At 35.7% G+C, this 16,722-nt stretch overlaps 1 protein-coding gene across 1 annotated transcript in view; it reads left to right on the top strand.

Annotated features, from left to right (window-relative positions):
• Positions 1 to 718: 718 nt before the first annotated feature.
• LOC113233554 (protein sine oculis-like) overlaps positions 719 to 16,722 on the top strand; it is a 94,640-nt gene continuing 78,636 nt past the window's right edge. Inside the window, exons 1-2 of the mRNA XM_026468676.1 lie at positions 719 to 751; positions 2,944 to 3,072. Of these exons, the coding sequence (XP_026324461.1) occupies positions 719 to 751; positions 2,944 to 3,072 (162 nt within the window). The remainder of the gene's footprint in view (positions 752 to 2,943; positions 3,073 to 16,722) is intronic.

Here is a 16,722-nt window from a genome sequence, read left to right as displayed (position 1 = left end):
AATAATATTAAGGCAATAAAAACATCATGATAGTCATTAAAAATAAATAATACAAAGTGTGTCGATGATTCAATGGGCTACAAAAATTGTTCAGGATCGCACAAAATATGTTCGAAAGTATTATTTTTTCTATATTACACTAAAAGGCATGTATTGTAATTACGGATTTATTGTCCAAACTGCAAAGTTAATTTTACAACGAAGAGTTCACAATACATATGAACGAACAGAGAGTAATTATTTTTTAAAAGGGAATGTAAATAAGTCAATAATAAAAAATAGATCTATTCAGCTCTCTTATTGATATTCTTCATTCAAATGATAGAATTAAGTAAATGAACGCCGCGTGTTTTAAAAACGCACTAAACTATTCTTCAACATTTTAACTTATCACTTTGATTTTCTCATAAGTTAAAATTAGTACCATAGAGCGAAAATCATTCAGTAAAAATAATATTGACAACTAAAGCAAGTTGGCGACCGACCAAATGGGTTTCATTGGATACCTTACGAATACACATATAGCTCAATTTTTAAAACTGGTTTGGACTAAAAATTTCAATCCAAACAAACGAGTTGAGACTGAACTTGTCCATCATCATCATGTAGCGCCTCTCAACTACTGGAGGCTAGCCGTCACGTCAGCTTGGAGAACTCTTTCCTGTCCTGAGCCAAGCGAAACAGGTGTTATACGCTGGCAATATTGGTCCATTCCCGGATGTTGCTCAACCACGACTTCTTCCTTCTTCCGGTATGTCGTTTACCCTCGATCTTGCCCATCATTATCTGTTGGAGAAGTCGGTACTTTTCATGCTGTAGAACGTGTCCAAGATACGCAACTTTCCTTTTCTTGACGATCTGCAGGAGTTCTCGGTCCCTCCTCTCACTCACGCGCTGAAGAACTGTCACATTAGGAACTTGTCCAGTGCTAAGACATAAGACATCTATATGTTTGTACCTTTGATGTAACATCAAAAAAGAAAGGAGGTTTTTTTTGCGTGTATGTTACACAATTACTCCGGTATTTGTAAACCGATTTTGATGATTCTTTTTTAGTTGGAAAGAGGGTACCTCAATATTGATTTCATTTAAATTTGAAGAAAATATTCCACATCTAAGGGTGGCAAACTAGGGGATTAATCCGCTTTCACGCACTTTCCGATAACCGATTTCAATAAAACTTGGCAAATAGGTGTATAATTCCACGAAATATTCAAGTCCGTTTTTTTTTAATAAAAAAGTTATCACATGAAAAGAGACTACAAGACGCCTGCAGGCATTTGAGATGTGGTGCTACCGTCACATGTTGTCCATTGGTTGGACACAGAGGGTCACGAACGAAACCGTGATTCAGCGTGTTCATATGTCCCGGAAAATGATGCCATCTATCAAAAGGCGCAAAATAGAGTATCTTGGTCAAGTGACCAGGAACAATAAATACAAGCTGCTACAGCTAATAATGATGGGCAAAGTGCAGGGAAAGAGACGTGCTGGGCGAAAAAAGAAATCGTGACTGCGGAACATCCGGGAGTGGACCAGCAATGCTTCCGTCCAATAGCTGTTTCGGTTGGCTGGTGATAGAGACGGATACAGGAAGCTGACGGCCAACCTTCAGCATTGAAGAGGTACTCTAATAAAAAGAAGAAGAATCACATGAAAATCACAAACATAATAAAAACTACATGAAACAAATTATGTATATCGTCGCCTTAGAGTGAAAACCTCACAATATATAATTACATCAAAGAGTCAAGTTGTTTCACCGAAATAAAAATTGCAATTGATATTTAATAATAATTCGATATATCGATGAGACAGCACTGGCCACCCGTCAGCTCCATATATCAGCGAGGCCTCCCTCGCGATCGTGTCGATGATAAAAATTACTTAAAACACCAAACATTTAACATGTTGCCCCCTCACGACCCTAACCCGTCCTTTTCACACTAAAACAAAACCAATAAAACAGAAAGAGACGCCACTATTTTCAACATTGTAGCCTTGTAAGAATCTTGAACGTTAAAATACAAAAACTAAGGCATACTTTCGATTGTTTTTCAAAAAAAGGTTTTTTATAGTGAATCTTTTGTTGTCTTGTCAGTGAATCTTTGTAATACTTCAAAGTACGTGATGGTATTCTGGTGCGATAAAAATACACGAAAATTGATGGTGGTGAACCCTAAAACTGATTTTAGGTGCGATAGTGTTAAGAAATTGACAAATGTTTAGAAAAATTTTTGATATTCTTGTTTAATAAATCTAATATATTTTTCTTTGTTGCAGTTACGCCTCCGTGTTCTTTTGGTGATAATTTAAAATGAAAAAGAAGAGAAAAACAAAGTGAAGTGCATTTAAAAATACCTATACGGAAAAACTAAAATCTAAAAATCGGAATTTACATAAATATTTTTTATAAACACACCGGCCAGATAGAGACTGGACAGTAAAAAAAAGAAATATACTTCTGAGCTGGTCAAATATTTAAAAAGCAACACAAATATACGAAAGCAAAGTGCACCTTAAAAACAACTTACTCGGATTATCGTACAAACATCGGAACTTTTCGAAACCCTAACACAAATAAGTAATCGGCGTTTAAGGATGATTCCTTTTGTTTAAACATTTTGGGACTGCTGCCTTTGACTGTTTATTTAGCTGCCTTTAAAGAGGATTTAAAAAACAAAACGGTGAAAGAACAAACGGAACACAATCGCATTTACCGTATTGACTACTTACGTACAATTAAAAAAAAAACGTACTCAGGCATTTTCTTTTTTTGAATAATTTCAAATAGCGAATTAGGCGGGCTATTGAAGGCGCGGATTTAACGACCGTGTTCTCAAATTCTGATAAAAAAATAGTTATTTAACAAATCTAGTTACGCTTAATAATTTAAAAATAGTATATTTTTAATAGTTGTAGTGTAAAATTGTGGTGTCAAAGTGGCTGGAGACGAGCATCTGGACATGCTGGGGGGGTCCCGAGTGGGGGCAGCGGGAGGCCACCCCACCTAGAGACGCCCCCCTGCCGAGTTTTGGCTTCACACAGGAGCAGGTCGCGTGCGTTTGTGAGGTGGGTATTTTATAGGATTATCAACTGATGTATTGTGGTTTTGTGTTGTATAGATTAATACTTATTAACATATGGTTGAAATTAAATTTCGGAAAAATAATCAGTTCTAATTTTATAGCTAAGCAACTAAAGTAAATATAATTGTGCAGCAGGAAATGAAACATTTTTCTTTGTTCTTTTTTCCGACAAACTAACGTCTTGGTACAGGATAATTGGACGTAGTTATGCAAAAAGCGTACAATCCACACAATTGTCAAAAAAAATTAGATACCAAACGGTTCTCCAAGTCTCTTAGATTAACAAAAACAATCCAACATACAAACATAAATAAAATATCTCTGGATAGACATATTCACATGATATTATAAGTCTTCAATATAAAAAAAGAATGAGAAGCATTATTAAACTTCAAATTGTCATATCTCCATTGGATTGAATCCATAGACAATCTACACTATCTGTAAGCAATAAACTATTATTGTAAAGGCAGGTCCTAATGCCAGTTTGGACCTATGGTATACAGCTCTGGGGCTGGTGAATGCCCCTTGGTACGTACGAAACGAAGACCTCCATCGAGACTAGGATATGGAATTCGTAGACAAGGTAGTATTAAAACGGACAAAACCATCTGAACTAGTGTAGTGTTAAATGTAAGATTAAATTAATTAGTGCCAGTGACATTGAATAAAAAGATTAGATGACAAAAGTGTCTTCGCCTTAATAGACGATAAGAAAATTGCCAGCGGGTGAATTCTTAGTATAATTTGTTTATTTATTAGATTAAGTGAAATGTAAATTACTTATTAATCTTGTATTTGGCTAGAAAAAATATAATAGAGTAATCACACATTTGACACCCTGCAAGGGCGCCGCAAAATCAGGAGAGCACTACAAATTATTAATTACAAATATAATTACGTGTATCCATTGACATACAATTATATGGACGTCGGGTCCGCGCTAAAAAGTGTCCGAACTTATAGGGCGTTAAAATCGTATACAGAGCGTCATTCACGCTTTAGTCTTCGTTTGTTCGACTGACAGCGAAGCAAGCAAAAATAGACAGTACTGCGATGACATTACAATTTAAATTCAACGTTTTAGCTTATTCATATTCCTTTACATGTCACTACGTTTAAATAGGTTGACTTGGGACATTTTTTTCGTGGTTTTTGTATTAGACCCGTCGTCCATTTATTTGTAAGTCAATGCGTGTATCACTATAAATTACTACCTAACAATTATTCCTATTTTCTTATGACATAAAATTAAATAACCTTTTATTTATTATGTAAGAACCTATTTAAGGACTAGAAAAATGGCACTTATCTTTTATTGAATATTTCGTGTAACTTATAAAATGCGTTAGTACGTTTTTAAATGGGCAGTAAGTAAATGTCGATAATTTTTCTTATTCTATAATTTAGAATTGCCATTGAATGTGGGTCTGCACAGACTGAGAGTAGATGTGGGTAGTTTAATTTATCTAAGTTTCTTTTGTTTCCTCTTTCTGTTTTAAAAAAAATATATAGTAGATACACGCTTGGCCACAATCTCACCTGATGTTAAGCGACGATGGTACGTGTTTGCCTAAAAAATGCCTATTCCCGCCATCCTAGAATAACCCCAAACTGTACTTTTCGGGAAACACAGACGCCGGTAGTGTATTACATTCCTTTGCTGTACGCATCAGAAAGGAGAAAGGAGGTGGTATATCAACGACGTAATGATGGAATGTTCCAGACCTTCTAGTCCACCGAAGGAGGAAAGGTGAGGGTGGAACTAAATTGAAAAGTTCCTGCGCAAACTCCCCGAAATGTGTCCGATAGAAAAATTGTAATTGCGGAATATAGGTGCATATGCTTTTTGACGAATTTACAGCATTCGAGAATGTATTCGATGTCAATGTTAACTTTTTATGTTACTACCTAATATACCAGATGAAATTTGAGTGCGGTTATGGCCCTATACGTTTGTTTACACGTCTTTATGTAGAGCGTGAGTTTGTTCAATTGAAAGTCGGTAGCATCTTCGTTGAAAAATTGAATGGTTTATTATCTGATATATCGGAATAGACTCTGTATATTTATATAAGCTTCAAGGAATTAATGCACTTCGTTATCCACTTCATCATGAACATCTGCTAAGCTGTTTCAAAATAGGTTTAAATATTTATTTTCTCACTTAATATGAGAAAAAATATCAAATTTGAGTAGGTACAGTTGAAATATTGAACGATAAAGATTGAGTCCTAAAATTATTCTACAATAAGTAAGTAGTTGCTTATTTCAATGTGACTTAGTCCTTTGAATCACTAACATGAATGTTGATATACACAATTAACAAAGATACATAGAACGTGCAAAACTATAGAATCGACATGTAAGTAGTTTAATTAGAACGAGATTTATGTCAAATCATTATTTTATTATGTTTATTATTTATTATGATTTTTTTTTCTTTATCATCATCATCATCATCCATAGCCCGGGTAACCAATCACAAAGTCGAAAATTTTTTGTCCGAAATAACGTTTGTTCGAATTTTCATTACACCGAAAACCGAATTATAACGAAACAGTTGTTCTTTCAGGATATGTTGGATGTTTATCGCAAAGACACGATTATGTTTGGTTAGGTTAGGTTAACTTAGGTTTAAAAGAAAAAACGTTTTCCTCTCAAAATTACTTTCGAGGTTATGAAATTTCGACCAAACGCCATTTCTGGAAAATGTCATTTCGGACGGATAGGTAACCATCACCCATCTTCTACCCAAAACTTTGACAATGTCGTACATCCATCTCGCTACAGAACGTCACATGTTTCTATATCTATTTCTTGGCCACCATTCGGTTATCGCCTAACCTGTCTTCACCACGTCTCGCAACATATCCCGCCCAGCTCCAGTTTAAGCTCGTCATCCGATCTCTGATGCCCTGGCAGGCCAGGACATAAGATTATGTATATTCTTTGTTATAATTTCCTTTTTTGGGAAGTATGGCTGGATGACACTCTGATGGATACATTTCAGAACAGTGTAATAAAATACGAAAGTATTGCGTCAAGGAAGATGATGTAGTGACAAATATAGAGAAAGGGAAGCTTTCGATGGTTAGGACACGGAGAAAGAATGAATGAAAAAAGATTGACGTAACCAATTTTAATAAAACTTGGAAAATAATTCCACAAACTTTTGTGGTCGGTATTTTTTTTTAAAACCAAGTGACGGAACGGATAATGCCTGGTTTACAATAACAGAACTCAGCGCTTTAAAACGCAAAGATCGGAGAATGTTTGGCGGCAGAAATAGGTAAGGTGGCAGTACTTCCCAGGAGGAACTCTTAACGTTTGTAGAGAGGGCTCTCTTCTTACTTGATGACGTCACCAAATTGAGTAAAAAAAAAAAGCTTCCAGTAAAATGTCAGGTTTTATTTCCAAAAGTATACAAGGTGCCAAGTAAATTGTAACCGACGAGAGCAGTCCTATATGTACAAATGCAAAAAGTACCAAGTCCAGGCCGTCGTTCCCACAAAGTTTCAACTCCTAGATACGTATTAATAGTACAGGGGAGTTATTCACGTAATCAAACCGTTACGATTTAGTCGTTGAACTACTTTTTCGTATTCACGTGTGACAGTGAACGTAAATGAGTCCAATTTTAAAGTCGTTCGATCCAAATGTCGTTAAAGCGTATTCTGGTATATGAATCGAAATTAAATCGACTATCGACTAATCGAAATTTTGGATAGGACTTCTATCGAACGACTACGTAACTTCAATGATATTTTGAACTTGAATCGCACTACTAGTGTTTGTCACCTAAATAAAATTCGGTTCAAGTAGTCACCATCCGAGGGATAATAACACCGCGATGCAGGAATTAAGTAAAAAGGGTCAATGCCATCTAGCGGACTTTTAGAGTACTATCTGACAAACAAAGTTGATTAGTAAAGTCTATGTTATGATATAAAATACGTTTGTTGAACGTTTTATATTTAAAAAAATCTACCTCAATGCCCGAAACCGGATTCATTCTGTAGTTTGCGAACCTCAGAGGTAATTTAAAGATATATTAGGAGAAATTAAAATCCGTTGACAAATCAATCACGTAAGATGCATACAAAAATGTACAGTCGAATTGAGAGGTCCTTTTCTTGACTTCGGTTAAAAAGGAAGCAAAATAATAGATTGATTTCAGTTTAAAGTTCCAAGTTGAACTTGTGCATAATGCAAAAGTTAAAAGTTAAACCAAACAAAGGGTAGTGTTACTGCGAATGCTTACAACTGCAAGTTATTAATATTCCACGTGATATTTAATCCATTTGTTTACCTTCGTTCGGTAACCAGCACATTTAGTTTGTTAAAATTGAACTCTAAGCCACGTTCGTAGCAGTGGAGCGTCTTGTGAAAGAATTCGTCCAGGGAAGTACTGCCACCTTACCTATTTCTGCCGCCAAGCGGTAATGTGAACTTTACTGCGTTCCGGTTTCGAAGGGTAAGGGTGCTGGTGAAATTACAAGCACACGGGACTTGTCAACTTATGTCTCAGGGTGTCGGGCGCAGTGGCAGTGCCCCTCAGGTCTTTGTAATTTAAAGCTCTGAGTGACACTGTAACTGTTAGGGACAGGCGTGACGCTTTCCACCAGACACACGACTTGTTCGTCACGTCATATAAAATTATTTAAAAAAATGCTTTAGTATTGAACCGATGTGGTACAGGGAACTTCAAAAATAGCTGATCATGCACAGATTAAATAAATTCTACCCATATTATTATTTTAGACTCGCGCCTTTCCCAAGGCCTAAAAGATTAATTTGATTAAATCTTTATTGAATTGATATTCAATTATTTTTTGTGAAATTACTCCACTAGTTTGTTATAACTATTAATACAAAGATCGAACACTCAGATAAAACACTCAGAAAAAATTCCTTCAATCCGGTCGGATTCGAACCGACGTCTTCTTGCATACCGTGCCAGACGCTATACCAACTAAGCCACGGAACGAACCAACGGACCTCACGAATTTTTCTATGTGCTTGCGTCGTGTCTTTGTACTTGGTCTTTCAACAGATTAATTTGAATTTTCAAATGGGAGAGGCGGCGTATTCCTTATTATTATTGTTTAATATTAAGTTATATTGGGAACACCCCAATGGGTAATGTTAGATGAGTTTGTGCTTTTATTAATATTACCTCACGAAAAACTATCTCACTCTAACACAAATTCCTCAATTTGTAATTAATTTTACTACATTGTAGCGACTACCTGTTTCTGCCACCAAGCAGTAATGTCAGCATTACTGTGCTCCGGTTTTGAAGGGTAGGGGTGCTGGTGACATTAGTGGCACATGGGACATATCAACTTATGTCGCAGGGTGACATAAGTTGATAAGATTTAAAGCTCTTGAGTAGCACTGCAATTGTTATGAACAGAAGTGTAGTTTACCATCAGGTGCACGACATGTTCGTGCCGTCACTTGATATTTTATAAAAAAAACTAATTATAGTTTATTTCTGTATACTAAAGAATATTGGAAGAACGGGCCTTCCTGATACAGGTAGATAATACCTACTAGGAAGATTTGTAATTCTAATTGTAGTTTTGAGAAAAAGAAATAAAATTTTCATTTATTTTCAATTTCATTTAAAAAGTTAATAAATATTAGACATCATCACATGTGTTCCTCTGTACCAAAAATAAGTAAATAAAGCACTTGAGTTATGGAATATGGAACCAACAACGGTAACACAAACACCCAGACTCGAGACAATAATATGTAAAAGTTAGTTTTTCTGCAGTGACCCGGCCGGGGTTCGAAACCCGTGGTATCTCATGAAAATCGGTGTGCAAGCCACTCGACCACGAAGGATATCGAAAATTGGGACTTGGGGCAAATCCAGACGCCTGTAATAACTCCAATTAAGGTTTTAAATAGATTAATCTAAAGAAGATACGCTTTCATGCAATCTTGGGCCAAGATGTAGGAAGATGAAAGTGGCATCAATTAATAGCCTATATATTGTCATACGATCACTGTCCGCAATTACTCGACATGCACCGGCTAATTACGGACAGAAAGCCTTTCGTTTTTCTTTAAAATTTTATATTTGTTAATTATTTAAAGATAAAAAATTATGGTAATTTTGCAAGGAGATAACCAAAGTTTAATTATAATAAAAACAATACTAATTAATGCTAATAATACGATTTTTATTTCGATATTCGCTTAAATGTCCACAATTCCCCCTCTCTCCACTATGAGTTTGAGAAAGTATGGCAACGATAACTCAACGTTTTGACAATAATGTTGCAATACGGGCATGGGTCCATCCAATGCAGGCGGTGTGGAGCCCCTTAACCTACGGAGAGACGTTGGCTCTCTGTGTGTGTTCTACCATCTTTATAATGGGGAATGCTCTGAGGAACTTTTCGAACTGGTGCCACCGTCTCGTTTCTACCATTGCACCTCCCACCAAAGGATCCACACATCTTAGATACCTGGCATTGTAAGACCACGCGAGCATCTCGTTCATTTGTTCCTCGAACCTGCAAGATGTGGAATGATCTTCCTCCTGAAGTATTTCCCTTGCGCTATGATATGGGGTTTTTCAAAAAGCGTGTTTACAGGCTCTCAAAGGCTGGCAACGCATAGGTAGCTCATCTGATGTTGCAAATGTCCATGGGCGACGATGACCACCTCCCATCAAGTGGCTCGTCTGCTCGTTTGCCTCTTTCTTTACTTAAAAAAAAAGTTTTGTCTATATACGAGGGTTGAAAATTTTATACAGAAGTCAGAAATGCGATTGTTTAATATTTTATATGGTAAGATCTCTTTTAGTTAGTATTGACATACCTAATTCTCAGGTTTTAGAAATAACGTCGCAAAAAGAACGGTTATTGCCTATATTACGGATATGCGTCGTAGTCGGTAGCATGAAATAAAGCCTCCATGTTTGCCAAGCCCCGCCTCGTAACCGGATATCCGGTTAGCGACCACCTGTCGCCACGGTTACCGACGGTTACCGATCTTCAGTGAGTTCCAATTTTGAATACTGTTTTCTTTTTATTGATTAACAAGTTGTTCTAAATATCGCGCAGTGAACAATATGGGTCGAGTATTTTGTAATAACATTATTTATAGGGTTTTCGCGATGTATACGGTTTTTTTTTCTAAAATCGTTTAGATTTGGTTCGAAAATCGATTAGCTTACCAACGAGATCACTGGACCTGATACTATTACATTTATTTTTCACGTGAAAGATTTATTATACAGTCTGTTTTTTTTTTATTGGGACAGTATGGGGAAATCCAAAGCCAGAGGATACGAATATACAGGGAAGCTGTCTTAGAAACTATTAAATCTTATTCGTGAAAATAATTTGGCATGGTAATTTTTTGGTCAAGCGTGAGTTGTCCATAAAAATGAATCCTCATCATCCACATGATTTTATCCGCTGCTGGGTATAGGCCTTCTGTACGTAACTGTACGTAATTTACTTTTAAAAATAAAATGTAGTCTCCATGAAGCAGAATATCCTATCTGTAGTCAGTCTTTTTTGAGAACTGAGTACAAAATGACATTTGTAGGGTTGCCAGTTTTCATAAAATTTTAAATAGTTATGTATTGTTGTCGACTGCGCATGAACTATCATTTTTCTCCGTCTTCAAAAAAGATAGACTATACCATATTTAAAATAACAATAAAGACTTTTTCTCTATCCCTCCTTTAAAACATACCACAATTATTACACCCATCATCCATTACCATGGCGAAAATCCCATTATGTCGCCCCAAGGCATTTTCGACTCTGCAAATTATTGATGGTAACCAATACTCCATGAGGGGTTGATATTCAATTTTGCCACGGTTTGTTATTCGGATTATTTTGAGTGAACCCCACCCATCATTAGGATTCAGTGAGCATACTATAGTTTAGTCTAGATATGATTATAAAGATTGTGATTTTGGTATTTTATAGAAATAGAAAACCATTTATTGCAACGCCAAATTATAAAAAAAACACAAAAGAAGACTAATACAACTAGAACAGAAATAACACAAAAACAGCGTAAAAACATTTAAACAGCAAGTTACATAGTACTATATTGACATGTGTGCGGCTGTGACGTGTACAAAAGGATCCCATTCAGCTAAAGCCACAACCAAGACTAGGCTGTGACGCTGGTTTTCAATGGGCCCTAGCCGAGTGAGTGAGAATGACGGACGTATGCGTCACGAAACAGAAAATAAAATGAAATAAAATTAACTACGTAAATACCTCACGACTTATGTGTTTATCGTGTTATTGCAGTGTTCAAATTCAAATTCAAATTCAAAATAATCTTTATTTCATAGGTAAGCATTATTACACTTGAAATCGTCACAATGGTTAAACTCTACCGCTCATTCGTAAGGCAGATTCCCCTGAGAAGAATGAGCAAGAAACTCTAGTAAATAACATTTACAATATTTTTTTTTATTTGAAACATCAGAGATCGAGACTACCTCCATGAGCTAAACGGGTTACTACCACGGATTTTTGTCATCCAAGTACGCAGAAGTTGTATAATTACCTTTAGTATAAAGTTTTTGTTTCACTATAGTTTTAAACCTCGTGAAAGGCAAATTTTGTATATCAACCGGAATCTTGTTATAGAAGCGTATACATTGCCCCTTAAATGATTTTTTGACTTTGTGAAGACGACTATCAAGAAAAGCTAGTTTATTTCTATTCCTCGTATTAATGTTATGTCTGTCACTATTTTTCATAAATAAATTACTATTCCTTTTAACATAAATTACATTTTCATAAATGTACTGTGAGGCTAGCGTAAGAATGTTAAATTCCTTAAACTTATCTCTCAAAGATACTTTGAGGCCCAGATTGTAAATTGCCCTAACCGCACGTTTCTGCAGGACAAAGATTCTATTGATATCGGCGGCATTACCCCAAAGCAAAATGCCGTATGTCATTAGACTGTGAAAGTAGCTGCAGTAAACCAATCTAGCGGTTTCGACGTCTGAACTCTTATATCGAATAAATACTTACATAAGCTTTGCAATATATATATACGGTTATAAGAAGACACAATAAAATGAAACTGGTTTCCTGCAAGAGTACCCTCTTTCATGAAAATATTTGTGCGATGGCGCCAAAATTGTACAATAAGCTGACAAATGTCTTCTTTGATACAAATGACATTACCAATTTTGAAAAGTGTGTTTTTAATTTATTGACCAGGAAAGCATATTACAAAGTCAGCGATTATTTAAATGACAATAACGTAGAATAATAATTAACTACGACAAAATAATGACATGTACGATATTATTAAGGCTTGAAATTAAAATTAAGATTTGACGTTTTGTAATTAAAACTATACTAATTAAATTTTTATTGAATTGATATTCAATTATTTTTTGTGAAATTACTCCACTAGTTTGTTATAATTATTAATACAAAGATCGAACACTCAGAAAAATACTCAGAAAAAATTCCTTCGATCCGGTCGGATTCGAACCTACGTCTTCTTGTATACCGTGGCAGACGCTATACTAACTAAGCCACGGAACGAACCAACGGACCTCACGAATTGTTCTATGTGCTTGTGTCGTGTCTTTGTACTTGGTCTTTCAACGACTTTTTAGTCGTAGCGCCATCTATGAGAAATCTATGCCAGATTTATCACCCAGTTAGTACCTTTACAGCTACCAGTTCTGGCAAGAGATGTCGCTATTCACTGTATTAATTAAATTTTTATTGAATTGATATTCAATTATTTTTTGTGAAATTACTCCACTAGTTTGTTATAATTATTAATACAAAGATCGAACACTCAGAAAAAACACTCAGAAAAAATTCCGAAGGAAGGATCGAAGGAATTTTTTCTGATGTATTTGTATGTACAAATACTTAGCTCCGCTAACCCTTTTCCGCTGGAGCTGCGTTAAGCGAAGCTAGGAAAATGAAGTAATCCTATTGGTGGATTTTTCCTCGCACACCGCCTCGCTACATCCCATATCTCTGGTGGAAAGGCAGCCTTAAGGTAGTTTCTCTTCATGTCCCATTAATTTTTCCACCCTGTGTATGTAGTGGATGGAGTATTTCCACTAAAAATATATTAATTTTATGGTAGAAAAGATATCATGATGCAATTAATATAGCGACATCTCTTGTCGGGGGGGCTACAGACGCTGGTTGAAGTCCAGTCGAATGGAAGTAGTTTTTCTTTGTTTATACGATTCTTGTATTACACCTTTTAAATTTGATAGTTACAAGGAACTGCGCAAAACGTTTGTTAGAAAAGCTTATTTCTTCTTGACCGCCTGTGAACGCTAGTTTATAATGTCGTACTAAACAATCAACAGCCTCCGTGACCAAACGGTTACCATGCCAGACTCCCACGCAGATGTCCTAGGTTCGATCCCCGGGCCGGGAGAAATATTTGTATGGCCTACATTTATTTCTCTCGTGAGTTTGAGTGTAATTTGTGGTAATAGCCATGGCACCCGCACATCTCAATAATCGGCTTAAAATCTTACAACTGGAATGATAGTGCGTGTTAGTTGGTCTTCTTTTTTATGAACATGCCAGGCTGTAGCGGAATATCGCATCGCAGCACTGAGAAACACTCCGCCATTATGCTGAACAACAGACCTTTTTATCTCACACCACTATTGTTGTTACTAAAAGTACCGGCACGCTACGATGGTCGTTTTGCCGTTTGTCCGCTCATCAAGTTTCGTATTAATTCATAACTACGTTAAAGAAGCTAATTGCTGTACATCGTAAAATTTATGAAATGTATAATTTTACGACACAACTGTATTTCCAAATTTTTAAAGATGAAATCTAACACGATCGTCACTAGTAGGATCGCTGGCCAGGACAACTTCTACCTCCGGCAAACTCGCGTCAAAGCTCAATGCGAAACAAAGCAGTTTCGAATTGACGTTGCTTGAAAAAGAACAAACTGTGATTGTGCTAATACATTGTTATTTATACGCACACTTTCATAGCCCCGCACTAGCGAAACCCTGTAGACTACAAGTTACATCCAAACTCACGATAGAAATAAATGTAGGCCATACACATATTTCTCCCAGCCTGGGATTCGAACCTAGGACCTCTGCATGGCAGTCCGGCATTGTAACCGTTCGGCCTCAGAGGCAGTTCAGTTTTGACCTGACTTTGGATTTTGGATGTTGATACAGCATTACTGTTGACCCTTGCTCGTTAATTTGGACTTTGTTTACGCCTTAATAATCTAAAAACTTATAGACGCGACACGCATTTGATTATATTTTTTTCGATAATGAATTGAGATTCACCTCACTATTGTAATCTGTCAAAACGGTACTTAAACACTGTCAGCCTTAGTAATAAAACACAACTAAACATTTCTTTAATCAATATTCACTTAAAGTTAATGTTTAATGAAGGAAAAATAATTACCATGGCAACATTAGGAGATTAAACCAACCTATTATTTTTAGCATATTTTCTTTAGAAAAACGATATCGTTTCTTAAATTTATGTTCATCTAACAGGAGCAGTGGATCGTATCGTTTCTTGTTTTTTGCGCAATTCCGTCTAAAGTACCGCAAGTCTGCTAAATCACGCCGAAAATTTTCAATTTTTTCACAATTCAAGTAAACATTTTGTGACAATAAAAATCAAAACAAATCTGCTTAACTCATTGACGTTTTCTAACCTGCTAACAGCTTATTAATGTCAGCCATCTTGTTAGTTAGAGAGTTAAACAAGGTTCCTAGGGTATTATTCAATCATTTAGCACTTTTTAGTCGTAGCGCCATCTATGAGAAATCTATGAAAGATTTATCACCCAGTTTACCTTTACAGCTACTAGGCGTTGAAAAACCAAATACAGAGACACGACGCAAGCATATACAAAAATTTGTGAGGTCCGTTGGTTCGTTCCGTGGCTTAGTTGGTATAGCGTCTGGCACGGTATGCAAGAAGACGTCGTCGGTTCGAATCCGACCGGATCGAAGGAATTTTTTCTGAGTGTTCGGTCTTTGTATTAATAATTATAACAAACTAGTGGAGTAATTTCACAAAAAATAATTGAATGTCAATTCAATAAAAATTTAAAATTGTTTAAAGCGTTATTTTTTTATTATTTTAACTGCTTCAGTGGCCGAACGGTTACCATGCCGGACTGCCACACAGAGGTCTCAGGTTCGATTCCCGGTTCGGGAGAAATATTTGTATGGCCTACATTTAGTTCTCTCGTGAGTTTGGGTGTAATTTGTGGTTGTCTATGTGTGTGTCCATGGCACCGGGTTTCCCTGGCGCGGAACTACGTTGAGTATATGCGTTATTTAAAGTTAAATAGTGTTTATAAGTAATGCTGTGTGTAACTATACATTATATTTATTTTTACTTATTAATGTGTTGAGATAAGTCATCGAGTATATAACCAGAAATAGAGACGAAATGTCATTTAATTTGTATGAAAACTATTCTGCCATATCATTACGGTGACAACTGCGCTCCGATTGGCCAGCCCGAATTCGAAACAATTGAATGGTGTCGCCAAATGTTTCACTTCAAAACGACCAGTTTAACTTGAGCTTTGCTATAATGGACGAAAATTTAAAAATTACATAATTTAATATTTAATTACCGATGAAATGTAATTCCGTTTGTTTTGTAATTACATGTTTTGCTGTTTTTCCCACACAACCGAATGGAACAGCCACATTTAGAATTCTTCTTACAATAAATACAGAATATTTTTGGAATACACGGAGAGTTACACATAGGTCAGTTGTAGGCGCTTTCAGGTTTCTAATTTGTAATTTCGGCGCAAACGAGAGTTGATATTTAAAAGTGATATCAGCACCATTTGACTGATGAGTTGCCAGGTACGGATGGCCCTTATTTCGTCTCTGTTTCTGGTTATACTCGATGAGATATGTAAACGATTTTATAAACTATTATTGATTAATGTCTAGCCACTTTTCAGTTGGGCGCGTGAACACAATGTTCACACCTTCACAGATGACGTAATTTTAGATTGTTTACACTATGAACTCCGATAAGGCACGTACAAAATAAACACTTGGATCTCTAGAACCAATTAAGCTACTAACAAAGTTTTGTTTAGACTACAGTTATAATTTATTATTGTAGTTTTTTACTCTATAACTCCTAACCTCTTTGCATATTCACTTTATTAAGAAACAAAACATATTTATTACCATATTTAATACCTATCGATTAACACAAGAATCATTACGAAAATTTTGTTAAATAATTTTTTTTTAAATAAATAAAAAACAGTCACGGTTAGCGGCAGAAAATTCGATAAAAATGGCGTAAATACCTATGAGTCGCGAGGAAGATAATTGACGAATTCTATCAAAATTCACAATGTAATGATATAATTAAGTGGTTTTAATTTAACCTATATTAAATGAAGTTTAATGTTCAAATTCAAATTCAAATTCAAAATAATCTTTATTTCATAGGTAAGCATTATTACACTTGAAATCATCACAATGGTTAAACTCTACCGCTCATTCGTAAGGCAGATTCCCCTGAGAAGAATGAGCAAGAAACTCTAGGGGTTGCTCTTTGTAAATAATATTTACAATATTTTTTTTTATTTGAAACAT

This window comes from Hyposmocoma kahamanoa, unplaced genomic scaffold (genome assembly GCF_003589595.1).
Source record: "Hyposmocoma kahamanoa isolate Upper Pololo Valley unplaced genomic scaffold, ASM358959v1 79, whole genome shotgun sequence".
NCBI classification, from domain to species: Eukaryota; Metazoa; Arthropoda; class Insecta; order Lepidoptera; family Cosmopterigidae; genus Hyposmocoma; species Hyposmocoma kahamanoa.
Note: the sequence above shows the minus strand (reverse complement) of the source record. Positions and strands in the feature narration are given on the sequence as shown.